General features: G+C 49.9%; 1 protein-coding gene across 2 annotated transcripts; it reads right to left on the bottom strand.

Annotated features, from left to right (window-relative positions):
* Positions 1–814: 814 nt before the first annotated feature.
* PAQR4 (progestin and adipoQ receptor family member 4) lies at positions 815–26,040 on the bottom strand. 2 transcript variants are annotated; one of them, XM_053260473.1, is made up of 3 exons: positions 25,761–26,040; positions 5,025–5,243; positions 815–3,493 (listed from the first exon to the last, which is right to left on the bottom strand). In XM_053260473.1, the coding sequence occupies exons 1-3, from the start codon at positions 25,924–25,926 to the stop codon at positions 3,060–3,062; spliced, it is 819 nt and encodes a 272-aa protein (XP_053116448.1). In that variant the 5' UTR covers positions 25,927–26,040; the 3' UTR covers positions 815–3,059. The 2 variants fall into 2 exon arrangements, with proteins under 2 accessions (XP_053116448.1, XP_053116449.1); XM_053260474.1 differs by lacking the exon at positions 5,025–5,243.
* Positions 26,041–26,685: the final 645 nt, after the last annotated feature.

The following is a 26,685-nucleotide window of genomic DNA, read 5'->3' as shown; positions in this document are numbered from 1 at the left end:
ACAACTAACTGCAGCAGAAAAGTGCCAGTCTGGTGCCCTCCCCTTCCCGAGGAAGCCTTCTATGCCACCTGAAAAATATGTCCCCGAGGGTTGAGCAACCCTCGGGGATATATTTTGAGGGGGCACAGAGGGCTTCCTGGGGAAGGGGAGAGCCTAAAAAAATCTCTGCCAACCATTGCCATTTTGACTATGAACGATCACAATATTTTCTCCAGCAGTTCAATTATTTAATAAATTAGCTGTTGTAAAGATGGTGGAAGCCCAAGCTAGACATGACACAGAGTTGCCTGTATCTTTCCCTAACCCTTAAAACAAAAACAAACAAACCCCAAAGCAGCCTCAAGCAGCTTCAAGTTTAAACAGAAAAACAAGGGAGGGGGATACTTAACCCTTTCTCCTTTGGATGTTTTCTTGGCTGCCACAGTCACCAATTGCTTCTCCCCTCACACAGAGAGAGAGGACAGAAGGATAACCCTTTCAGTCCATTCTCCACCCTCACCCCATAGACAAAGGAAAGATACATATAACTGTATGGCATGTTTCTTGTTTGCCCCCAGATCAGAATAAAATCCACGAAGGTTTGGCCTCCTACACTGGAAAAACTCTATCACCAGTTTGGATCTCCAAAACAGGCTTGAACTATTTTCACACATGCTCTGTTGCTCAGCCACTTATACAATTATGGATTATGATTCATATTAAGGTGGTGCTGCATAGAAATATAGAAATATAGATGTTCCTCCCAGGAGGGGAGGAACATCTTCCAAACAGGGCTTCTTTAAAGCCACATTATGATGATTTAGGTTAAAATACATTTGTTAAATTAGAGTTAAAAATCAAAATATTTCTTTATTCACAAGGGCCACCAAATATAGATTAGGGTATTGATTTTCATGAACAGGTTTTGGTGCATTCCTTGGAGGCCAGACCCTCCCAAAAATATATAGATATAGATCTATGGTGAATTAAGAACCTCCACCTTAAAAGCTAGAAGAAGCTCCAAATGAAAAATTATTCCCATTCTCAGATCACCCTACAACCCTCAGTTAGCATCCAGAGTTTGAAGAGGGCTAGGGAACACTACTAGGTGAACCAACAGAACCAAATAAGCCCTCCCGCCCCACAAAGCCCCTATGATTTATTTACTGATCTCACTTGTACACAGTGAGAACTTACTTAGGGGGCAGCGGCTGAAGACCACTGGGCCAAATTGAGGCCCCAAAGGTAATGCCTGGCCCCAGGGACAAGAGAGGGTTGTGAAGGAAATTGTCAAAAGGCCACTAGAGTTTGGCCTTCCGTTCCTATGTTCTCAAAACAGCTTCCTGACACATCTGGTTGCTGACCAACAGCCTAAATTGAGCTCTTGGCTATTTCTTCTCCAGAGAGTCTTCACTGATTTAAGACATAATTGGATGATGCCATTCATGCAGAGGGCTCCATGATGCCATTCTCAAACCCGGGCTCCTAGATCAGGCGTGGGCAACCTGAGCTCTCCAGTTATTGCTCAACTCCCATCAGCCCCAGCCTCAATTTTTGTGGCTGGGGATGATGGGAGTTGTAGTTCAGGAACAGCTGGAGAGTCAAGGTTGCCTACCCCTGCCCTAGATGTTATTAGACTACAACTCCTATCATCCCAAGCCACACTGCCATTGTGGCTGGGGATAATGGGAACTGCAGCCCTTCATTTGGGGACCCAGGTTTGAGAACCTCTGCATTTACATCAATGCAGGCAGAACTCAGCTGAGCTATGGATCAGCTCGGCTGATTCCAGAAGCCAGTGAAGGAAGCGAACTAAAATATGGAAGGAAGGAAGCTAAGTGGCTGGCTGGCCAGCAAAAACCAGTAAGAAAGGAAGTAAAGCAGCAGCTGTGGCTTGTTCATGGGTTCGTGATAACCACAACCACTGCCACTAAGTGGAGTACAAGGAGTTCTTTCAAGAGCATGCTAAACTAAGCTTTGGAAAGTACCTGCTCTGGCTGCAGAAGATGTATAGTTGGAGCAGCAGGGAGCTAAGCCCCAGGAATGGACACATTCAAACCGCCCACCCACCCCCACCCCGGGAGAAATGGGACACTGAGGCATGCTGGAGTCATGGTTCCCAGATCTGGTGGAAACCTGGTCCTGGCTTCCTGAATTTCCACCCCAATCCAGTTTCAAGGCCCCTGGTTGCCCCTTTGGTCGGGGGAAAGAAAGCTGGTTTAGTGCTTCAAGTCATTTTCAGAGCAAATAATGCATACAGAGCATCCCTTCTCCAACAGACTGGCTAGCTGCATCCCACCCATTCTTCTCCCCACAAAAATCCTCACCACCACTCAGTGCAGCAGATCTTAATACCCACGGGTCTAACCAGCCCTTTTAAAAAATAAGAAAGTATTGCATGGTGTCTGAAAGATACCTGGATAAAAAGTCTATTTAAATAACTGTCTCTATAAAGCAGAGAAGCTGTACCCAAATCAAGCATCTTCTACTGAACCTTTTGTCTACCCAGTGCATACGTCACCCGCAAAATAGGTGAAAGACTTCCAAGCAATGGTATTCTTCCTAGTCCGCCAAAGCCAACTAGCTCTGATGATGGAGTAAGGCCTACAGCCAAAGAGAGTGGACATCAGAGGCCTTGGAGAACCTTCACCACTGCAGCTGATGACTTCCCACAACTTAGAGCAGTGTACACCAGCAAGCCAGACCACTGGCTAGCCACAGAGGTCTTCCCCACCCACCCCTCCCCAACATGTTGGCAACTTGGAAGAATAACTGAACGCCACAAACTGAGCTAGGAGCACCGCAACCAATGGAAATCCATTGTTGTAGACCCAAAAGTATCCAGAACCTATTGGTGTTGATCCACAAGTTCTTAAGCTGGAGGGAACCCATAACCTCAGGAATAAAACTGTTCTCAGTGGGTTCAGCTTAGAAGGAGTACACATGTCTTCCCTGTCCACTTCAGCCCTTGGAGAAGATGTTGAAGGAGGAGAACTTAAGGGCCCATGCCTTGAGAAGACTCCCACTTCTCAATCGGTGGGGTGATTCTGTGGAAAGGAAGGGGTGCAGACACCCTGCAGTCACTCCACTGGGCAGGCGTAGTTGGCGATCCACTGTAGATCCGCCATGACCCCCCAGTGGAGATAGAGGATGCTGACCACCACCAGCACGTGCATAATCTGATGGCTGTTGAACCAGTAGTCAAAGTGGCCCGGCTTCCAGCGCTCAGGCACCCGCGAGATGTTGATGACGCCCCCCAGGAGAGCCAAAGCATCCATTATGAGGTATGAACGCAGAGAGGAGGGGTGGCCGCTGCCCAGTCCTACCCAGCGCAGGTAGAAGAAGAAGAAGCGGAAGAGGGCCTGCCAGGCAAAGGACTGCAGGCGCCGGACACTGGAGCGGGCAGTCACTGCACAGAAGATGGCATAGCTCGACAAGCCTGTGTAGACCAGCAGGGCGGCAGTGCGGGGAATCGGGTTACAGGCCAGCGTGCAGTAGATGATTGGCAGAGCTCCTGCAGGGGAGAAACAGTCAGTCAGCCAGCCGACGAGTCAGGAAATGGAGGACAAAAACTAATAAGAAGATTGTCAAAATCAATAAAAATTTAATTGGCAAAGGAAATGGAGGACAAAAACGGGCCCTTATTGGTGCGCTCCAGCGCATGGGCACTCATGACAGGTTTATGCTGCTCGCTGCCTCGCTTTAGGACAGAAGCACACTGTGTGTGTGTGTGTGTGTGTGTGTGTGTGTGTGTGTGTGTGTGTGTGTGTGTGTGTGTGTGTGTAAAGCACCACACCAACAGGAATAGTGCACTGACAGGACCTGTTTTTAAATAAATCGGCAGTGCTCCGGTCCTGTTTTCTGTTCCTCTTCCCCCTCACCTCAGGACAGACCAGTTTGCACCACAAACATACACCTCAAACGCGTTAATTTTGCATCTCTTCCCCCCCCCGTCCTTGCCCCTGAATTTCTACGACTTGAACCCGTCATCACTGATTGGTTCTGTCTTGTACCGAGTCAGACCGGCTCAGGGTGGTCTACGGGTGCTTCCCAACCCTACCTAGAAATGTCAGGGATTGAACCTGAGCTCTGCCAGATTTAAGTTAAACCTCAGACCAGATTTAACTGGGTCATGCCTCCCACCAAACTTCCGTCCACTCCTGTTTTCACCCTTCTACATTTCCCAGCACAGCATCCCCATCCTCCCGCGACTGCTGCTGGTGTTGACCTTCTGCTTCTTTTTAGACTGTGGGCCCTTTAGGGACAGGGAACCCTCTTATTCAGTTATATTTCTACATAAACCACATTGAGAACTTCTGTTGAAAAGGGGTATATAAATATCCGTGGCAGCATCATCCCTTGCCTTGACCTACTCCTGAAGTGGTTGTCATACATAGTGGCTGACATACCATGCAAGGATATGTCAGCGGTCTGTGCGGGCGCCTCCGGGGAGCAGCGGCTGCAAGAGGCAACTCTCATAAATTAATAGGTGCTTACCTCCGCTCTAGGTGCACCTGCAAGCAGCAGTGTGCCGCCCAGCACTCCCTGCGGTAGGGGATCAGGTCTACCACTCACCTGGCTTCCAAGCACCCAATCCCCTGCCAGCAGCCAGGTGAGTGGAGGAGCCGATCCCCCGCTGCAAGGAGGGCTAGGAGGTGCGCTGGTGTTTGGGGGTGCTTGCAGGTGTGCCCGGAGCAGAGGTAGGCACCTATTAATTTTTGCTTAGAGTTGCCTCTCACCACCTCATCCCCGGCACCAGCCACTACTGGGATGCATCAGTCATGAAACATGGCGGGCACACGTTGTGTGGCACATGATGTCACAAAAGGGTAAGCCCACTGGAAATAATGCGCTTACTCGTGTGTATCATTGGCGCAATTTGTGCATGCACGGTGTGACTGGGCTGATGCATCCTTGCCCGATATGTCAGCCACTGTCCCCCAATACCCAACCATGCCCTACCCTTCCGCTTTTTCAGAGACGACCCCCTATTCTATCCCAGTGAACCAACCCCCACAGCCAGGGTGGGAGGGACTTCAACTCACCCAGAGTGTTGACCATGCACACCCCACACATGTCAAGAGTGAGCAAGGTGTGGTAAACGGCTGGGCCTCCCTCGTGGTTCATGAAGAGGTGGTAGAGCACGCTGCCCAGTTGTGGAAAGACACAGGCCAGGTAATGTGCTATTCCCAGCCATGCTACTGAGATGTGGGCCCATGGAATGGCCAAGGGCAGCAGAAAGAGAAACGCCAAGAGGGGGATACCTGAAAGAGAGAGGAAGAGGAAAGGATAGCTCTAGCCTAGAAGGCTAATTCTAACCAGGGACGGCATTAGAACGCTAACCCTCCGCAAGCCGCTCAACGCTATCTGTATGATGCAGCAACCTAAAAAAGCAATTCTCTGCCTATTTGTTCTGGTTTGGGGTCCTGAGCATCCCGTCTCCCCATCTGGATGAATTTTCACAGGCCATTACAGGCTATCTGATGTTGCTTTTTAGATTGTGAGCCCTTTAGGGACAGAGATCCATCTTATTTTTATTTATTATTTCTCTGTGTAAACTGCCCTGAGCCATTTTTGGAAGGGCGGTATAGAAATTGAATAAATCATCATCATCATCATCAAATCTAACTTTGGCAAATGTTTGGGGTGGAACGACAGCTTGTCACCACTCACCTTAAGCCGTGGATTTCTTTTGACACAAACCCAGTGTTTATCCAGCCTGCTCTTACAGATCCTTGGTGATGAAATGCCAGGGGTAGTCCAAGACATTTTGCTGCCCGAGGACAGCATGCCACCGCCCTCCCTGTCTGCAGGTGGGTGCTCGGCAAAAGCAGCCCAGGGTATTGCACCACCTGAAGCGTGGGGCACCAAATGCTGCCTTGCCCCACAATCCTGGTGGGGAGTGGCCCCCTTCCAAAACTAACCCTCGTGAGCTATGAAAGTGGTGTGGGGTTTGCCAGCAGCCATCTCTTCTCCTGGTCCCCAAGAGCTGTTCTGATGGCAGCGGCAGGGGGCATCTTGCCACTCTTGATGGCACCCCAATCATCTGCCACCTGCGCCAACCGCCTCACCCTGCTTCATGAAAGGGCCACCCCAGGGACCCGCATTTTCAAGCCATCCTGCCAAGGCACTGATGGCAACATGCAAGCACTTTTCAGACCATGCCACCCAGCTCGACAGTGGTAGCAGCGGAGTTCCTAGCTCAAATTCCTAGCTTAGAGAGTGCCTTCTTCTGCATGAATCCCACCGCACGTTAAGGTCATCTGAGGAGGTCCGTCTCCAGTTACCACCGGTATGTCTGGTGGCGACTTAGAGGCGGGCCTTCTCCGTAGCCGCTCCTGGGCTGTGGAATGCACTCCCTGCAGAAATCCGTAATTCAAACTCTTTATTGGTTTTTAAGAAAGACCTATTTGTTTGGCCTGGCCTTCCAGGGTTTTTTAAATGGTCATAAAGTGTTTTTAATGTACCTGTTTTACAGGGTTTTAAACTGTTTTATTGTTTAATTGTTTTATATTTTATATTTTTTTAATTGTTGATTAATTTTAACTGTCTTTGTTTTATTTGTAAACCACCCTGAGCCAATGTTGGAAGGGCGGTATAAAAACTGACTGACTGAATGAATGAATAAATAAATAAGGGGGGGGGGAGAAGAGATGTGCCCCAGCAGGGTGAGGAGGGAACATGGACAGCCTGGCCCAGTGGGGTGAGGAAGGGCAGTGGAGGGCAAGATGGCCGGCATGATGATGGGGCCTGGCCCTGGCCACTCCCCCGCGATCCTCCCTGTACCAGTGCCTGAGGCGACCGCCTCACTCCGCCTCAGGGAAGAGCCATACCTGCAAAACACTGGCAATGCTCCCCCATCTTATTCCAGCATTTTACTACCGGTACATGGTAGGATTGCCAGTAAGAATATTCACACTGGCTGAAGCCGTTTCTGGGCATCCCCTCGCCCATATGTGGGGGGGGGGCTCGACCTAGGAGGTGCAAGGCCTGGGGCAAATCAGCCGGTGCAGGCCCCACAGCTAATTTTAATGGGGGTTAAAAGAGCAGGGCCCCAGTTGGTGGCCTGGCTTGCTGGCTCCAGCGTTGCTTTTCCTAGAGATCAGTGCCGACTCCTGGAGGCTCTAGGCTAGGCCGGGCGGGTGGGTGGGCTGCCCTACCAGGCTGCTGTCAAAGTCACAGGATCAAGGCCTGGGGGGGGGGTGGGGAAGGGGGCCATCCTATTTCTGCTGCCTCTCCAGCCACACATACCACTCAGAGTTGTTTGGGAGGAAGCCGAGAGCTCCTCAGAAGAAACCACAAACAGCAGCTGGGAAAATATACATGGAGAGGGCACTTAATTCCCCAAGAGTGTCAGTTGTTTGCTCTGAGCCATGGAAATGTCTGTGGCAGGCTGAAGAACACATTTCAGAGAGCGAAAGATTCCTAGACAGTTACAGCAGTGGAGGGAGAAGAGAGAGAAGAGAGAGTCATTTTTCTTCCCATGCGATGGGACGGGATCTCTATCCCCCTCCCCAGTACCAAAAGCAAACTTCGCCCATTCCTGGCCTGTAGACCCAGCCAGCGGCCTCTGCCCCTTCTGTCCCCACTCAGGCTTTCTCTCCCCTTTCTCATCCTCACTTCACCCTGGAGGTTGCAGATTTACACAAACAGATTAGGCCTCCCTGAGCTCCATTACTGTGCTAATTGAGGCGGCCCGAAGCCAGATCTCAATTAGGAATGTGATAAACAGCCCCCTGGAGTTAATTAGGAGGACAGAAACCCTCCTTTAGAGAGAGGCACGTAGCAGCAGAGAACCGGAGGGAGACCCAGTCAGCAGCAGAAGGGCCCCCAGAGGCCTGTTTCCTAGCCGGGAGCTAGAGACAGAACCCAGCATCGCCGCTGCCCCCAGAAGGGTTGCTATGTCTTCTTCGGGCAGGGCTCTTGCGCTGATAACAGTTGCAAGAAAAGCAAAAATCTAGTTAATGAAACTTCGCTCAGATCACTGCATCTCTTTGCCAGGAAAAGCTCCAGCTCTTCAACTTCTGCCTGACACCGCAGAGTCACTGGTCAGGAAGAAAGGGGGGGGGGGAGAGGTGACACCCTCAGACAAAATGGTCAAGCCACCCCATTGTTCTAGGCGCCCTTAAGACACCACTCTGAGCTCCTCAGAGGAAAAGTGGGATATAAATGTAAACTTAAAAATAATAATAAAAAAAATTTATACCCTACCTTTTCATTATAAAATGCACAAGACGGTTCACAATAGATTCATAAACAGCCAGTGTGATGGAGCGGTTAAAGCGTTAGGACCATGGAGACCCGAGTTCAAATTCCCACTTGGCCATGAAACTCATCAGGTGACTCTGGGCCAGTCACTTCTTTCTCAACCTAATCTACCTCACAAGAGTTATTGGGAGGCTAAACATGACCATGTACATTGCTCCGAGCCCCTTGGAGGACGAGAGGAATACACACACACACACACACACACACACACACACACACACACACACACCAATACTGCAATACAACAAAACCCAACAGAAGCCAGGTTGGATTAACCTATAGGCCAGGGCCTGACAATTCCCAGGCACCAAGAGGCCATGGCATCTAGAAATTTAGCCGTGGCACCTAAACTAGGATAGTCACAGGCAGAGTTATTTAATAAAATAATTATTTGTTCCAGGCAGTCCTATTTCTCTTCTAAGTAGGTTACTTGCAAAGGGGATATAGAGATGCCCATTTACCCTTACCCTCCATGTGTCCACACCTAGGTTTTATAACTTGGTTGCGTGTCCATTGCCCGGCTGCGAGATCCAAATAAAATTTGTCAAGGCCTGCCAGAGGCTAATATAAGGCTGTAGCCTCAAGCCCTCCTGTAGTTATGCCCTTCCATTCCAGGGGAGTCAATCTGCGGGAAGGGTCAGGCAAACTGGTGTGTAGCCAGTACTGAGACAGATGGACCAATGGTCGGACTCAGAAGGTGGCAGTTTCCTGTGCGCATATGCTGGTCGGAGAACTGGAGCTTCACCGCTCCCACACGACTCCTAAAAAGAAGCACGTCTTATACCGAGTTACGGTTAGTCTCTCTAGACATGTATTGGCTACCCCAACTGGTGGCGGCGGCGGCAGCAGTATCTGCTGCTCCCCAAGGTCTTCCCCAGCCCTGCAGCTGCCAGAGATCCTGCTACCTGGAAATGTCATGGATCGAGCTCTTCTGCATGGAAAGCACATGCTCTGCCATTAACCCCCAAAACCTGTCAGTATCTGTGCTGATAGGCTGCCGTTTTCTTGCCACACTCAAAGATTCCTCCCTGATCTCCCCTCGGGCAGCACGGATTGCATCTAAGACCGGAGTTCCCAACCTGTGATACTCGAGATGTTGCTGCCTGAACTACAACTCCCATCATCCCCTGCCATAATAAACTCCAGCCGAGGACGATGGAAGCTGTAGTTCAGCAACATCTGGGGTACCACAGGATGGAAACCCCGATCTAAGACCATGGGCCTTGGTCACAGGAGCATAGGAAACTGCTGCCTATTGAGTCAGATCCACTTAGCTCAGTATTATCTACTCTGACTGGCGGTAGGGATGTGCATGAACAGCTCGTGTAGGTGTGGGTGCGGTGGGAGCAGTTCCCTTAAAAAGCGGGGAAGCAGGTCCTTACCGGCTCCACTGCTGCCCTGCCGCTGTTCCCTGCAGCCTGCGCAAGGCGTTGGCATGCACATGGTGCTTTTTAAGGGAACTGCTCCCTGCCCCAACGAACCACTTTGGCCAAGGGCACCTAAGCCGGTTCGGCGCTTCGCAAAGCCGGTTCGACGCCAAGCCAGTTCATGCACATCCCTAATGGTCAGCAGCTCTCCAGAGCTTCAGGCAGGAGTCTTTCTCAGCCCTGTCTGGAGATGCCAGGGTCTGAGCCTGGGACCTTCTGCACGCAAAGCAGATGGCCCACCGCTGAGCCTAAGGGCTGCCAAGCCCTTAGCTACAAAGAGCACGAGCCGAGGGCAAGGCACTGCACCGCAGCTGCTGTCTCTTTGATAAAAACAGACACTCCGTGTTTCCACCCCAACCCCTGCCGGTTCCTGGCATCCCCACCTGGCGGGATGACAGCCCCAAGGACAACAGGGAAGCCGTGTCAGCAGATAACCTGCAACTGTGCATTTCTGCTGACAAGCCGGGATGTGGTACCCAAGTCCCAGCTGCACAGCTGGGAACGGAAGACAGCCAAACATCAGCCGAGTGCACTAGGCACAGCCGAGGAGGTTTTTGCCTTACCGTGAGGTCAAACCGAGTGCAAGCTGGGTGGGAAGAAATTGTAGCTCACACATCCCCAGATATCACTCTCTGAGAAGGGAGGGCACTGCTTAAGACCCAGCCTGAACTCCTGTATTCAGTGCAGGGTGCCGCAACTCAGGAAGGAAGGATGCTAACAAATGTGGAAGCGAGATTATTAAGTGCTTTGCCAATTAAAAGCTCTATAAATAAATGTTTAAGTACAAGTGCTACTTGTAAAAGGACAATTGTCAGGGTGATGTGTGTATTACAAAACTGCACTGTGGTATCAGGTCTTCAGTGCAGAAGTTAGCATCTAAACAAGTTGGTTTACTTTAACTCAAAATCAAGTTTCTAGCCCTTATGATGCAGAAATGTTGGATTTGGATTGAGGGAGACTAGTGTTCAGATAACCAGTCACCCAGGGTCATTGGTGGGTTTCATGGCTAAGTCACTCTCTCATTGTCATAGGAAGGAACAGAGGAAGCTGCTTTATACGGAGTCAGACCATTGGTCCATCAAGCTCAGCGTGGTCTACACTGACTGGCAGCAGCTCTCCAAGGTTTCAGGCAGGAATCTCTCCCAGCCCTGCCTGGAGATGTCAGGGATTGAACCTGGGACCTTCTGCATGCAAAGCAGATACTCCACCAGGCATCCCCAAACTGTGGCCCTCCAGATGTTGCTGAACTACAACTTCCAGTATACCCAGCCACAAAAAATTGTGTCTAGGGATGCTGGGAGTTGTAGTTCAGCAACATCTGGAGGGCCGCAGTTTGGGGATGCCTGTACTCCACCATTGAGCTATGATGACCCCACTTATGACCTCTTGGCCTAATCTACATCACCAGGTAGATATGATAACTCCCAAGGAGTTCAAGGCAGATGAGATACAAAATGTGACTGATAAACAAAATCATGGTGGTGGAGTGGATAGCGTCAGACCACAACTGGGGAAATCAGAGTTCAAACACCATAAAGCTATAAACCTCTCTGAGTGACCTTGGGCCAGTCCGTCTCTCAGACTAAGCTACCTCTCAGTGCTACTGTGATGACAAGGGCAGGGGTAGGGGGAAGGAAAAGAACCATGTTGACTGCCCTGAGCTCACTGGAAGAAGGGCTGGAGGGACATACGATCAACAAAATGAAAACCAGCTTGAAAAATATGCAAGCAATGTCCATGCAAAAAACCAGAGTGTAGGAGAGGGGACAGGACTTCTGAATGCCTCCTTGCCCCTCCCATGACTAACAGTGGGAAAGTTATGCAAGAGCTATGCAGATTTGTTTACTATAGTTTGCAGAGTTCAGCTTTCCCTGGCACAGAGTTGTTGTTGTTTTTTAAGCTGCTTTATGCAGAGTCAGACCTTTTGCCTGCCTAGCCAGTGCGATCTACTCTGACTGGCAGCAGCTCTCCAGGGTTTGAAGCAGGGGTCTTTCTCTTCAACTGCTACCTGAGCCTTTTAACTGGAGATGCCAAGGATTGAACCTGGGGCCTTCTGCAGTGGTGCTCTGCACCATTGAGTTTATAGCCCCTCCATGACACAAGCTCCAATGACTGTCTCAGGGCTGTACCACTGAAGTTGCAGGACCTCTGCCCTGGAATCTGGCACCCCTCGTGGGGGAATAGCGTGCCTCAGGGCAGATGTTAGCATCGGTTTCCCAACACAGACGACTGCTGTCATGCTTCAAAGGATATGACATGAGGGTCTTTATCCATGTCCCCATTCTGTTCTCAGGGCACCACGGGGGTGGGGAGGAAGGGGGGGGGAGAGGTGGCCAGAGGCAATCCATTTCACTCTTCATTTGTTCCACTCACACTCTCCTCTGCTGCTCCAGTTTCCTGCACTCTGCGCCACAGTCCTGTCACCGAAGCACAACCCCAGCCGTGCACTCTCCTCCCCAGAGACGTGTTGTGGATCGGATAACCGACCCGGAAGCATCAAGCCCGTGTAACATTACAAGCAAGATTTCATGCTCCAAGCCAGTGTCTTGGCAAGGAGAAACACTGCGCTGTAGGGAGTGTGTTCTTTGGGATTCCAGTTCACTCTCGCGCATACCCTTCCCAGAGAGGCCAGGAGTTCTGCCTCTCACCTATTGGTCATAAAATCAAAACTGCCTGTCAAATCGGCCTGACCATTTGCAGACATGAGTTAGGTGACAAGGCACACCACACTTCCAAATTTGGGACACATCCATTGAAAAATGGTGTAGTGGTTACAGTGTTGGACTAGGACAGGGAAGACCTGAGTTCGACTCCCCATTCAACCATAAAACACATTGGGTGACTCTGGACTAGTCATGTATCTCTCAGCCTAACCTACCTCACAGGGTTGTTGTGAGGATAACAATTATGCTTCACTTTCTTCCTGGAGCTTAAAAACCACAAGAAACCACTTTCTAAGAGCCGCACCAATCCTCTCCTTTGTTATCGAGATACAAAGGACATAAATATATAAAGCATCTGTTAATTTGCAGAGTAACATAAACAAGTTCCCCGCCCCGTGAAACTTACAGTCTAAGTTTTGCCAGGGGATAGACCAGGGCTGCACAACTTCAGCCTTCCAGCTGCTTTTGGACTACAACTTCCATCATCCCCAGCCAGTGGCCAACCATCAGGGATTATGGGAGTCGTAGTACAACATCTGCAGGAGGTGCAAAGTTTAACAGCCTCGGGATGGACAATGGGTAGTGGAAGGAAATACAGAAGAAAGAGTAATAACGATATTGGAACAGTAGCGCCAGTATTGTTAAGACGAACATTGTTTCAATGTTCCGCCATTGTAAGCCCTGAAAATTCTATTGGTCATAAAATCAAAACTGCCTGTCAAATCGGCCTGACCATTTGCAGACATGAGTTAGGTGACAAGGCACACCACACTTCCAAATTTGGGACACATTCATTGAAAAATGGTGTTGTGGTTACAGTGTTCGACTAGGACAGGGAAGACCTGAGTTCGAATCCCCATTCAACCATAAAACTCATTGGGTGACTCTGGACCAGTCATGTATCTCTCAGCCTAACCTACCTCACAGGGTTGTTGTGAGGATAAAAATAAGCATGTACACCGCTCTGAGCTCCTCGGAGGAAAAGCGGGATACAAATGTAAAATAAATAACTCCTATAAAGAGGGGTTTAAAGTGTTGGCTACATTTTTTCCCCACCATGTACAACATACCTTTAAAAATTTTTAATGCCTCTTTAATTGTCTCCAAACATTCAGGTCCATGCTGGCCTTCTGATTGTTTGAAAGACATCAATTTAAGATTTGTTGAGTAATTAGTGTTCAGAGTCCCCAGAACAGGTGAAAATCGAGAAAGGGCATTTAACATCAATCATACCCACGGAGGGTTCTGAAGCCAGAGTGGGGAGGGACAAGCCCTGGCAAGTTCTAGAGAGTGACTTCCTAGTGCTGATATGACTTAGCACTTGTATAGCACTTTGAACACTTGGAAGCGCTTCACTTCTTGGGGTATGAGCTTGTAATGTTGCAGTAATTCTGTCATCAAGTATTATTGTCCTCCATACTGCAGCTGGGAGCGGCTTGCCTAAGGCCACCTAATGAGTTCATGACAGAGGCGGGATTCAAACCCAGGACTTCCCAATTCGCAGCTCAGTCGTACGCTTAGCCATACACTTCCTTGGGTGCAGCACAGGCATGCACAACTTCAGCCCTCCCGCAGATGTTGGACTACAAATCCCATCATCCTTGACCACTGGCCACTGGGATTATGGGAGCTGTAGTCCAAAAACTGCTGGAGGGCTGAAGTTATGCAGCCCCCGAGTAGCAGAATGTGCAAATAAGAGTTTTACACCGGAGACTGTCAGCTGCTGGGTTTCGACATCCTAAGCCCACCCACTGGAGGCATTCAGGCTGGCTTCTCCTTGCCGTTCAGGAGGTCAGCTGCTAAGTGTAAGCCACTTATGCAAAAGAGGTGCTATTTCAGCGTATCTGGGGCAGGATTTGCCTTCCTTCCCATGATGTTGGACGGACCCCTGGCTGGAGGGAAAGGGTGTCATGGGCGGGCGGTGGGGGGGCGTACAGAGGAAAAGAAAAGAAAACTAATGATGATCCTGTTATGGGCTCAGCTCTCTGGAAGGAGCTAAATACAGCTCAGGAGGATGGGGGGGAATCGGAGAGAAGGTGCTGCCTGTGAGCCACGAGGAAGGGGAAAGTGGTGCATTATTGGAGATCAGCAAAGGGTGTGCCCCTCCCCAGTGCCAAGAATGACCTTTCAATATGGCTGTAATGGGGCAGAGTGAAAACATGTGCGATTCCTTGGTCCAGGGGAGCCCAGCTTGAGGCTCTTCAGCTCTTGCTAGACTACAACTCCCGTCGTCTCCAGCTGCAATGCAGCTGGGGGTGATGGGAGCTGTAGTCCAACCGCAGCAGTAGTAGAGCCTCAGGTTGGCTGCTCTGCCTGGGCCGGAAACTAGGTTCAAGGCAACCTAATGCCAGCATTTCTTCACACATAATTACCACAAGATGTTGCAAAGGGCATGAGCTTAATTGGCTTCAAAAAGAGATTAGACAAATCCACGATGGACAAGTCTTTCAACGGCAAAGAGACATGATAGCTAAAAAGGGAGCCTCCATATTCAGGAATAGTATGCGTCCAATGAGCAGATGCTGAGATTAGACAACAGGCAATGGCCCTGCTTATGAGCTTCGCAAGGAGCATCTGGATGGCCATTGTTGGAATAGATAGCTCTTTGATTGAATACAGCAAGCCAGTTCAGATGTTTAGGCACATGCTCTGGAGACAAGGCCTGCTCAGTGGTGGCACCTTGGTTCTGAAACTTCCTCCTTAGGCACATTCTCAGGAAACAGTCATGATTCACTTTCCAATGCCACCCTAAGTCCATCCAGTCGAGGCAAACTTTAAGGCAGAGGATCTCGAACTTGGGTCCCTAGAAGCTGTCAGACTACAACTCCAATCATCCTTAGCCATTGTGGCTAGGAATGATGGGGGTTGTAGTCCAACAACAGCTGAGGACCCAAGTTTGAGAACTGCTGCCTTAAAGGGGAATTAATATCAGTCTTCTCTTAGCTGCCATTTACCTATTTATCCATGTCTGATCTGCATTACTGAAAACTTGCTAGGTTGAATTATTTAAGGTGCGTTTTTACGATTGGCATTTTCCACGGCTTTCCATTACATCTGTACACCGCTCTGAGGGTCAGAATGTTGGAAAGGCGGAGAGAAATGTTTTAAATAAAATACGTTCTTATGTGTAGGCGTGGGCACTTGTCAAAGCCCTCCGCCTCAGTTTCCCGTCTGTGAAAGGGGTTTGTGCGCATGGCGCATCACTCTGGACTGTGAAAGAAGCACACTGAAAAGGAAAATGAAGCACTATAAAAAGGATTCGCGGTGCTGTGCCAGGCTGCAAGGGAGGGGATATTCCTTCCCTCGCACTATCCGAATGGCATCTCCTAAGCTGAAGGGGGAAGGGTGGGAGAGTCCAGTCTTACTTTTAGCCACAAGCAGGGGGAAGTGTGAGGGAAATCCAGTCCAATGTCCTCGTTTCCCCTCTTGGCCACACAATGTCACCCAGGTCAGGAGAACCCAGAACTGCTCACGTTACCCAAGCAGCTGCCTCTGTCTTAGCAGAGCAGAACACCCTGGCCACATCTTCTTGGCAATCCAAATCTCCCAGAGTCCCAGCTCACTGCAACGCTGTCTGTCTATTTGGGGCATCTATAGACCGCTTTGTAGGCAAACCTCCCAAAGGGCCTCACATGAAAGCTTCAATAAAAGAACCAGACATCAAGCCACATGTTTAGATCTATACCTGCTGAGCTCTTTAGGCTCACTTCTTTCTTTCCCCCTCCCCTCAGAGCAAGATAGTCCCGGGTTGCCCTGTGGTGGCAAAGCCGAGTCTCGATCTAGCCTAGTCACACGTTATGTTCAACACTTGTACAGGCTGCACACAGGTACAGAGCTGTACACAGTTGCACAGTGTACACAGTTGCAGGTGAGTAACAGCAGGAGGGAGGGCATGCCCTCAACTCTTGCCTGTGGCTTCCAGCGGCATCTGGTGGGCCACTGTGTGTAACAGGATGCTGGACTAGATGGGCTTCCTTGGGCCTGATCCAGCAGGGCTGTTCTTATGTTCTTAGGTCGCTATTCACATTTTATGTTGGGTGCGGGCACAAGCATCCATCTGTATGCCACATTTCAGGGGGTCTGTTCCAAGATGCAGTTTAACATGAATGCTGGTGTGGTCATTTACACAAACACATGTACGTGTGTACATACACCTGCACAACATCGTGTCTTCATAGGGCTTCCTGTGGCTGCATTTACAGGTTGTTTTCAACAGGCAAGCCCTGTTCAGATAAGATGTTGTGCAATAGCAATAGCACTTACATTTATATACCGCTCTATAGCCAAAGCTCTCTAAGCGGTTTACAATGATTTTAGCATATTGCCCCCAACATTCTGGGTACTCATTTTACCGACCTCGGAAGGATGGAAGGCTGAGTCAACCTTGAACCCCTGGTCAGGATCGAACTTGTAACCTTCTGGTTACAGGGCGGCAGTTTTACCACTGCACCACCAGGGGCTCTTCTTCGCCCCTCCCCTCAAGTGTACAGATGTCTGTAAACTCACACATGTTTTTGTGTGAATGACTGTACCTGCATTTATTTTAAAAGTTGAACCTGGTCCCTCACATCCATGGTACAAACAGAAAAGCCCTATTCACATGTTATGTTCAACACTCATACAAGTGTACACAGGTACAGATCTGTATGCAGGTACAGTTATTCACACACTAGTTTGAACACAGGTATAGCAATATGCTTCCTCTCTGTACCATGCTTTTGAGGGGCCTGTACCCAGGCTTGCTTTTAAAATGAATGCAGGTTCAATCATTCACACAAACACATGTGCAAGTGTACAGACATCACACAACACAATGTCTGCATAGCCCTTTAGTATCTTGCATTACAGGGGAAGCCACCTAATGGTGCAGCAGGGAAATGACTTGATTATCAAGCCAGAGGTTGCTGGTTCGAATCCCCGCTGGTATGTTTCCCAGACTATTGGAAATACCTATCTCAGGCAGCAGCGATATAGGAAGATGCTGAAATGCATCATCTCATACTGTGTGGGAGGAGGCAATGGCAAACCCCTCCTGTATTCCCTAACCCTGTGCCATTTTGGAAGGGCGGTATAGAAAGTGAATAAATAAATAATAAGTGAATAAACCCCTCCTGTATTCTACCAAAGACAACCACAGGGCTCTGTGGTCACCAGGAGTAGACTCGATGGCACACTTTACCTTTACTTTATTACAGGGGAGCTGTCTGTATCCAGGTCACTTTTAAAATGAATATAGGTACAGTCATCCACACGTATGTGTGAATAGAGACATCTGAATGCAGGTACAGCATAATGTCCGCAGAGGGCTACTGATTACAACACCTATAAAGTGGTCTACCCAGTTCAGAGGCAGTCTTCAGAGGGAGAGAAGTGGGCCAGTGGGCCCTTGTCAGAATCAGAGCCCTGGGTTCCACGTCATGGACCTGGAGGGCAAGTTAATGCTTCGCAGGCTAGCAAAGGTGGCCAGGAAGAGCCAGGATTCCTGGGTCATTTCCGCTGCCAACTAGTCTTCACCTCCTACCTGCAGAGTGTCCACCCTTTGTGTCCTTCAGCATCCTCCGAGGTGGAGGGCATTAAATATTTAAAAGGTTTCCTGGGCGGCTCAGAAACAGGCCGCCTAATCCCCTGGGAATCATCATTGTGACTCCACATCCGCTCCTTGCCCGCAGTCCTTAACAGTGGGCCAGGAGAGTCCGCCCGCCAGCCCTGGATTAGCCAGGATCAACTGTACTTAACCCCTGGGGGCTGGAAAGGTAATTCCCAGCAGGACGCCTGGGTTCTTTGAGAGGAGCGGCAAGAGACAGGTGCTCAGGAAACACTCAAAACAATACCAAATTGAACCACTGATCCATCTACACCAGTATCACCTAGTGCAGGGGGACTGAAGTTTGGGTCCCCCCATGTGGTTGGGTAACTACTCCCACCATCCAGGGCTGCAATGCCATCGTGGCTGTGGGTGATGGGAGCTGTAGTCCAACAACACTATGGATGATGGGAGTTGTAGTCCTAGTCCGACACAATCTGCCGGGGGGGGCAAAGTTGGGAACCCCTGATCTGCTCCTTCTGGCAGCAGTGCCCCAAAGTCCCAGGGCAAGACCTTTGCTAGCCCTCTTACTGGAGAGCCTTGAATGGGAAATGCTAGGGACTGGATTCAGTGCCTTCAGCATACAACTTGTGTCCTTTGCCAGCCAGCTATGCCCGCTCCCAGTCTTAGCAGACGCAGGGACCTGTGGTCAAACCAGAAGAAGCTGCTTTACCACAAGAGGGAAACAGGACCTCCATGCCCAGAATGCAGTAAACCCCCAGAGTACCAGATAAACAGGGACAAAAAGAGAACGCCCATCCCTTCCATGCCCTGCTTGCGAGCTTCCAGAGGCATCTGAAAAGGAAACCTTGGACGAGATCTTTGACCTGGTTGAAGGTGCCAGTTCTCCTGCTCCTGCCCCTCCCTGATGCCTTCTTTTTGCTCTCTTGGTGCCCCGCCCTGGGCACCCACGCAACCCAGCAGTTCCCAGGTGCCAGGTGCAGGCCACTCCTGGGAAGTCTCCATCCTGTTGACGCCACCAAGCCAAGTACCTGGTATCCACGAGGCAATTCTCCTGGGAAGTGGGTGTTAAGTCAGCCTACACACACACACAGTTCTATTTGGCTCAGCAAAACTGAAGCCCCAACAACTTCATCTAAGCAAATGCCTACAGTTTTCTAGACTAAGAGGACCTGGCCCATAGACAACACCCAGACATCCCGAAGCCAGCCGTTTTCAGACTGTGCTTCTGAGATCGCTGAAAAGACCTCCTCTCCTGCTCTTGTGGTAGCAAGCATGTCTAGTCCCCTGAGCTAAGTATGGTCCACCCTGGTTGCATTTGAATAGGAGACTAGAAGTGTTCACATGGTAAGATATTCCCCTCAGGGGATGGAGTCACTCTGGGAAGAGCAGGTTTCAACCTCCCTCCTTGGCTTCTCCAAAACAGGGGGAGAGGGACTCCTGCCTGCAACCTTGGAGAAGCCGCTGCCAGTCCATGAAGACAATACTGAGCTAGACAGACCAATGGTCTGACTCAGTATATGGCAGCTTCCTATGTTCCTATGACCTCAGGTCTGCAATTACCGATTTCCCCCAATGCAATGTCTAGACAACTGAACACATTCTAAGGCTGTGCTCCCAGTTCCAGTAAAATGGTAAAATGGCTTAACAGATAGAGCTGGCAACTTGCACAAGCAAAATGGGCACCCTTGCCCACATCCCAGAATCCTCTGCAACATGCAAGAATCCTCTGGCAATCATTGAGGAATTACCTTGACAGACAGACTTGCCTTCGAGTAGGTTTGGATTCCACTGTTCTAACTCTAGGCCACTCTCCTTTCTTGGCTCTCTGTGGTTTATTGATCCATGAAACATCCACAATCCCTCAGGTGCATCATCTCTCTAGATGTGGCTCCTCCGATGCCTTTATCTGAGACTCTGAAGTGTGTAATTACATTTCCTTACTGCCTGCCCCAGTTAGGAAATGTTTACTGGGTCTCTCCAACAGTCCTTCAGCACTTGACCAGAATTACCCCACCACTTCCTGTCACCCTTTGCTCTCATTTGACATGGGGAGAGTAGAAACCGTTCCCTTCCTGATTAAGGCTCTTGCTGAAACATGTATAGAAGCCAGATTATCTGTGCACCACACCAGATCTATTCAGACTCTGGGCCAGTTCAGAGGAACACAGACCTGCACATGCAAGAATGTTGGGGCGGTGGCAAAAATGTCCACTGGTGGATGTGCCAATGAACTCTCAGCAAGTCCTCTAATTGTGGGTGAGAGGTGTTCAGCCTAATTGCCCCTCTATAGCTACCGAATGGCGCCACGGGGAAATGACTTGCTTAGCAAGCATGAGGTTGCTGGTTCGAATCCCAGCTGGTATGTTTCCCAGGGAAACACCTATATCAGGCAGCAGCAATTAAGGAAGATGCTGAGAGGCATCATCTCATACTGCGCAGGAGGAGGCAATGGTAAACCCCTCCTGTATTCTACCAAAGAAAAACCACAAGGCCCCGTGATCGCCAGGACTCGACACTGACTCAATGGCACAACTTTACCTTTACACATTACAAAACCCTGTTTAAACAGAGGGGGCGATTCAGATGAACACGCCTCACACATGATTAGAGGACATGCCAAGTGTGTGTCAACATGTCCGCCAGCGACATCAGGGCATGAGCGTTCTGGCCATATTTTTGCACGTAGGAGTCCAGATTCATCTGAAGCAGCTCATTATGTTCAACAAGTGTTCAGATTTCTGTACACTCATACATGTTTTCATGTGAACATAAATGACTGTACTCATTTAATGACAGTAATTGATTTAAGAAGTGAACTGGAGTACAGGTCCATCAAATGCATGGTACAGAGAGGAAGTGTACTGCCATACCGTTGTTAACACAGTGTGTAAATAATTATACCTGTGTACAGTTTCTGTACCTGTGTACACTGTACACTCATATGTGTGTTGAACATAATGTGTGAATAAGGCCATCACCTCAGGACTATATGTAATCTATGAGTCTATAGGACTACATAATATAACACCGGGACTAGCTTTCCAAGTATCTCAGCTCTCATTTGTTATTTTTTTAAAAGCAGCAAGTTTCTAGCCATTATGGTTCTGAAGTTTTGCTTGGAAGTGTACAAGCAATGACAGCTAAATGGCACAATGCAATGTGCCCATTTAAAGAGATCCTCATGTCAAAAGATCCAACTCCATTCTTGCATCAGTCACATTTTTGTGAGGACCCATGTTGGAGGGGAGGATTATACCCTTGTCTGTTTATCCGCCTATACTGGGGCAACCAACTTGAAGTCATCTGGCTGCTGGACTACAACTCCCATCAGCCCCTGTTGCAGTTTATTGTAGTAGGGATGATGGAGGTTGTAGTCCAAGCACAGCTGGAGAACTTCAAGTTGGCCAGCTCAAAGAATCAGTAGAATGCAATATCATTGTTCAAAAAGACAGAAATTAGGGCTCAAAAAAGAATTAGGCTGTTATCCTTTAGTCTTAAAAAAAAAAATCAAGATTCTCAGAAAGTTTATTTTTAATATTGAAATAATTAAACGTTTATTTTAAAAAACCATTTAGATGCCCAACCTTTCTTCCACTGTGGAACTCAAGACCCTATCAACGGGACTCCGGGGGGTCTCCCATCCGGCCACTGGCCAGGCCTAAACACGCTCACTTTCAGCAGGGTGGCTGCATTATGTACCTTCAGACTATTCCAGGGCTGCACAACCTGGCCCCCTCCCAGCTGCTGCTGTTGGACTACAAGTCCCATCATCCCCAGTCACAGTGGCGAATAGGGATGATGGCAGTTGCACGCCCACTTCTGCAGGAGGAGGGTGGGAGCTGGGCAGCCCTGGACTATTCTGGGCTACCTGTAGTCCCAAGATGGTATTGTGCCCAAATTCCAGGTTCTCTGCCAGGCCACCTTGTAGCCACAGCCCTAGATGGATCCCCAAGATAAAATGACACTCTTCATATTTTTAATACATTGTTGCAAGAAAGAATACTGGCGGAGCATATCCGCGGCCAAGAGTGTGAGCTGGGAAGTCCACCGTTTAAGACCCGCCTCAGTCCAGCCACTACCTGTAACAGGAGGATAACAATATTGACCTGTTTTACTGGACCACAGAGATGGAAAGGCCTTGTAGGGAGTCTAGTTCTGGGGTTCCCAAGCTGTGGTCCTCCAGAGGTTGCTGAACTACAACTCCCATAATCCCCAGCCAAGATAAATTGTAGCTGGGGATGGCAGGAATTGTAGTTCAGCAGTACCACAGGTTAAAGTAAAGTAAAGTTGTGCGGTCGAGTCGGTGTCGACTCCTGGCGACCACAGAGCCATGTGGTTGTCTTGGGTAGAATACAGGAGGGGCTGACCATTGCCATCTCCCGCACAGTGTGAGATGATCCCTTTCAGCATAATCTGGGAAAGATACCAGTGGGGATTCGAACCGGCAACCTCTTGCTCCCTAGGCAAGTTACTTCCTCGCTGCACCATTAGGTGGCTACACCACAGGTCGGGAACCCCTAATCTTGTTCAACCCGCTGCTCAATGCTGCTCAGTGTTTGGGTATCCCCAGTAGGTGGCTGTCCTCGTAGATACCAAGTCCAGCAAGGGAGGAGAGCTGGTGTAGCGGCAGCAAGCATGCACTGTCCCCTTTGCTAAGCAGGATCAGCCCTGGTTTGCATTTGAATGGGAGACTACATGTGAGCACTGCAAGATCTTCCCCTGAGGGGATGGGGCCGCTCTGGGAAGAGCACCTGCCTGCTTACTTGCAGAAGGTTCCAAGTTCCCTCCCTGGCAGCATCTCCAAGATAGGGCTGAGAGAGATTCCTGCCTGCAACCGTGGAGAAGCCGCTGCCAGTCTGGGTAGACAATACTGAGCGAGATGGACCAATGGTCTGACTCAATATATGGCAGCTGCCCATGTTCCTATGACCCACCCTGCCCCAGGAACTAGGGGCTGTTCCACTGTTGAACTGCTGCTACTACGATGGAGTTGTCCCTAACATTCAACTAAAATCTGCCCTCCTGTAACTCCAGCCCCTTGATTTTAGCTCTGCCCTCTGGGACAGCAGAGAACACATCTCGGCCCTCTTCTATGGAACAGCCCTTCAGATAACACTTCAGGTAGCCCTTCAGCTAAAAGTAACTCACAGCTGTGTGGGGGCAAATGGGCAGATCATTGTGAGAACTAGTAACCCTTGTAGATATATTTGCAAGGCAATAATCGAGATTTTTCTTTTAAAAAAACAAACAAACCACAATTCCATAAGGGAGCAATGTTTTAACAAAGCACACACAGCAGGGGTTCTCAAATTTGAGTCCTCAGCTATTGTCAGACTACAACTCCCATCATACTCAGGCATCAGTCATTGTGGCTGGGGATGATGGGAGCTGTAGTCCAGCAATATCTAGGGTCTCAAGTCTGAGAACCCAGGGCACAGGGCATTTGCATGGCCCAGCCTTGCTTTCCCCTATATAAACACAAACCTCAGATCACTTTCCACACCCAAGAATGGAGCTTGCAGTTTAAGCTCTTTGCAGTTTACTCTAGCATCGCAAGATGTGCATCACCAGACAAATTCTCACTGAATCAGTGATGAAGGCGCATGATGCTTTTTGCCAAAACTCCCATCATTTAAATATCACTCCTGTGTCTAGATATACAGTACCAGCTACCTCCCATCTTTTGATACCAGTCCTCTACATCTCCTGGGAGATTTAGAGTAGATCAGCAGGGGCTTTCTAACTCCCAATTGTTTAACAACAACAACAACAACAAACAAGGCTTTTTCCAAAAACAGGCTGCCAAAACAAAGAAAGCCTGGGACATAACTAGGCAGGGATTTGTGTGTGAAAGGACTGAGTGTTCAGTTCTGGTATGAAAAACCAATTCCTGGGCTGAGAGCATTTGTTCAAAGGCAGCCTGTCCCTTAACACCAAGCGTATATCTGACCCTCAGAGCCACTGTTTTGCCGATTCGTGGGTCTTGGGGTTCTAGTAAAAAAAAAAAGTATCATAAACCTGAAGCTTGTCTACCCATGCACCCCACCCCTAAATTTTGACATATTTGGATGAATGGAGGGGAAATCCCAATGCATTCCAGCTCAGGAATTCCCCCTGCTCCTCGCCACTTTCACTAGGGACCAAGAGACAAACATAATGGGCTGGTTCAGATGTCACAGAGATCTCAGTTAGGGTCAGGATCCACAGTTAGGGTCAGGATCCACACAATGTCCTTGAGAGCATGCCCTGCCCTTCCTTTCCCATGTGAGCATATACTTCCTATCTAGGTTAATATAAATTGAGATTGGTGGATTCAGACATGATCAATCTTGGTCAATTCTAGCTTACTTACTTCAAGATCTCAGAGTTCAGATCTCAGGTTATTTGAAGGAAAGAGGCTAGAATAAGCCAAGACGGTTGGGTTCAGATGACACAAATCAACCAGTCTTGGTTTATTTTAATCTAGATATGAAGCAGACACTCACATGGGAATGGAAGGTGGGAAAATGTGCTCCCAAGGCTCAGTGACATCACACAGAGCTGGAAACACTGAGAACTGCCGTATAGCGAATCAGACCATTGGTTTATCTAACTCAGTGTTGTCTACATCTGGGCTGCACAACTATGGCCCTCCTGCAGATGGACTACAACTCCCATCATACCCGATTATTGGCTGCTGTGGCTGAGGATGATGGGGTGGGGGGGAGTTATAGTCCAAAAGCAGATGGAGGCCAAAAGTTGGGCATCCTTGGCCAGCAGAAGCTCTCCAAGGCTTCAGGCAGGAGTTTTGACCAGCCCTACCTAGAGATGCCAGAGGGTAAACTTGGGACCTTCTGCATGCAAAGCAGATGCTCTACCACTGAATTGCAGCCCCATCTTACAGAAGACGGCCCTCGGATGCAGTCCCCCATCCAAATGCAGACCAAGGCAAGCCCTGCTTAGCAATGAGGCAATTCATGCTTGTGCCCACAAGACTGGCTCTTCTCCCTGGCTCCAACGAAGGTTCCATGTGATGTCTCAACCAGCCCAATGAGTCAAGGAAACAGGTAGAGTTTTGGAGACAGGCAAAAAACCACACCCCATTGCCAACCTCAACTCAACAACTTTGCTTCAACTCAAGGAAGCCTTCAGCTATGGCCAGAAAAGACAACCGGAAGTCTTCACCATGGTAGAACCTGAAAGTAAACTAGAGGACACGGGGAAATCGGGAAGATGGGCAAAGTGGGGGCAGAAGGGCTCAGAAGTGGGGGGTGGGAGGGAGAGAGAGAGAGAGAGAACGAAGGAACCCAGAGCAGGGCAGGCATCTAATTCCCCCGGGGAAGGCTGGTCTGCAATCTGGAGCTGCTGCCTGCCTGTGCGATCATGAGGGTGCGTAAGTCGGGGGACCTCCTCGTAGCTCGAGTAGCATGACTGCCTTGGATCGAGTGCCAGCTGCAGTGGGATCGGGGTGCAATGGGGCGAAAGCACGCGGGGATCCGGAGGGGGAAAGGAGGAATGGAAGAGGGCGCTGGGGTCCCCAGGTCCTTTCTTGCGGGGAGAGAGCCAGGCCCTGAGAGGGGTTGGAGCGGGACCCCGCTGTCGTGGGGCCGGTGCAGGAAGCATGGCAACCCGGAAGCGTCCAAAGACACCAGGATCAGGATGCGGGGTGGGGATGGCCTCGCGACTGGCACGGGGAGGGGGAAAGCTACCGGCGGCGATGGGTGCCCGCTGCCCTCCCACCAGGCTTCTCTCCGCCGGTTGGAGCGTGGCCGGCGGCCGGTGCAACCGCGGGGAGGGCCCTGCGGGGCGGCCAGCAGCCGGTGCATGCAGAGCAGGGCGCCTCGGAGCCCAAGACCCGACGGGGAGAGTGGAGAAGGGGAGGCTGCCGCAGCTCACCGTGGGTGTAGATGTTGCCCAGTTCGTTGTGCAGGTAGAAAAGGCTGCGGAGGCAGCCGGACCCGGAGCTGACCGGCCGGTAGCCCGTCAGCACGAAGCGGTTGAATTGCAGGTGAGGGGGGGAGCTGGCCCAGTCCAGGAGCCGGGGCCCCCCCAGGAAGGCCATGGCCGGGCTCCCCCCCCGGGGTCAGCTGCCTGATGGGCACTGCATCCTCCTCGTCCTCCTTCTTTTTCCTGCCGTTGCTGATGCTGCCGCTGCAACCGCAGCTCCTCCTTTGGATTTTGCCCCCTTCCCTCCCCTCCCTTCCCTTCCCCGCCCTCCCCTCCCTTCCCCGGCTGAGCTCACAATCTTGCCCCGCCCACCGCCCTCGTTAGCATAATAAATACTGGTTTCCCCCTCCCCCGCCGCCTTTTTCCCACGCCTCTTGTCTGCAACGCGCCTGGCCTCTGCTCATTTGCATGCTTCCGCGTAAGTCCCGCCCCGGTTCATTTGCATAATCTCTGCACAGCAGTTTTGGTTTGCACATGGCTCCCAAATCGGAATCCCGTAATATGAATAATAAATAGCCATATGTAAAGCACTTCCGCCTCTCAGGGCCTGCCAACCACACAAGTCGAAAATGTATCATTCCATTATTAGCATAACCGGCGCCCCTCCTTGCCTGCGGTCGATGTTAACAGAGCGCCCAAGTCCTTGAAATTCGATCATTTGCATAACCTATTCGGGCACGCCCCCAGTTCTTTGCAAGCTCTTGTCTGTAATTGGGCGCGCGCGGGCGCTCTAAGGCAGGCCGAATTGTAAATATATCATGCAGGCCAAAGACGCCCCCCAAAGGCGGGAGGGTGCACATCTTTAACACGGTTATTATGAAATTGATTTCTAATTACTCTAAACTAAGTCACGCCTCTAAACTGCGCGGTAGTT

This window comes from Hemicordylus capensis, chromosome 6, assembly GCF_027244095.1.
Source record: "Hemicordylus capensis ecotype Gifberg chromosome 6, rHemCap1.1.pri, whole genome shotgun sequence".
Taxonomy (NCBI): Eukaryota; Metazoa; Chordata; class Lepidosauria; order Squamata; family Cordylidae; genus Hemicordylus; species Hemicordylus capensis.
The sequence above is the reverse complement of the archived record's forward strand: the minus strand, read 5'-3'. Positions and strand labels throughout refer to the sequence as shown.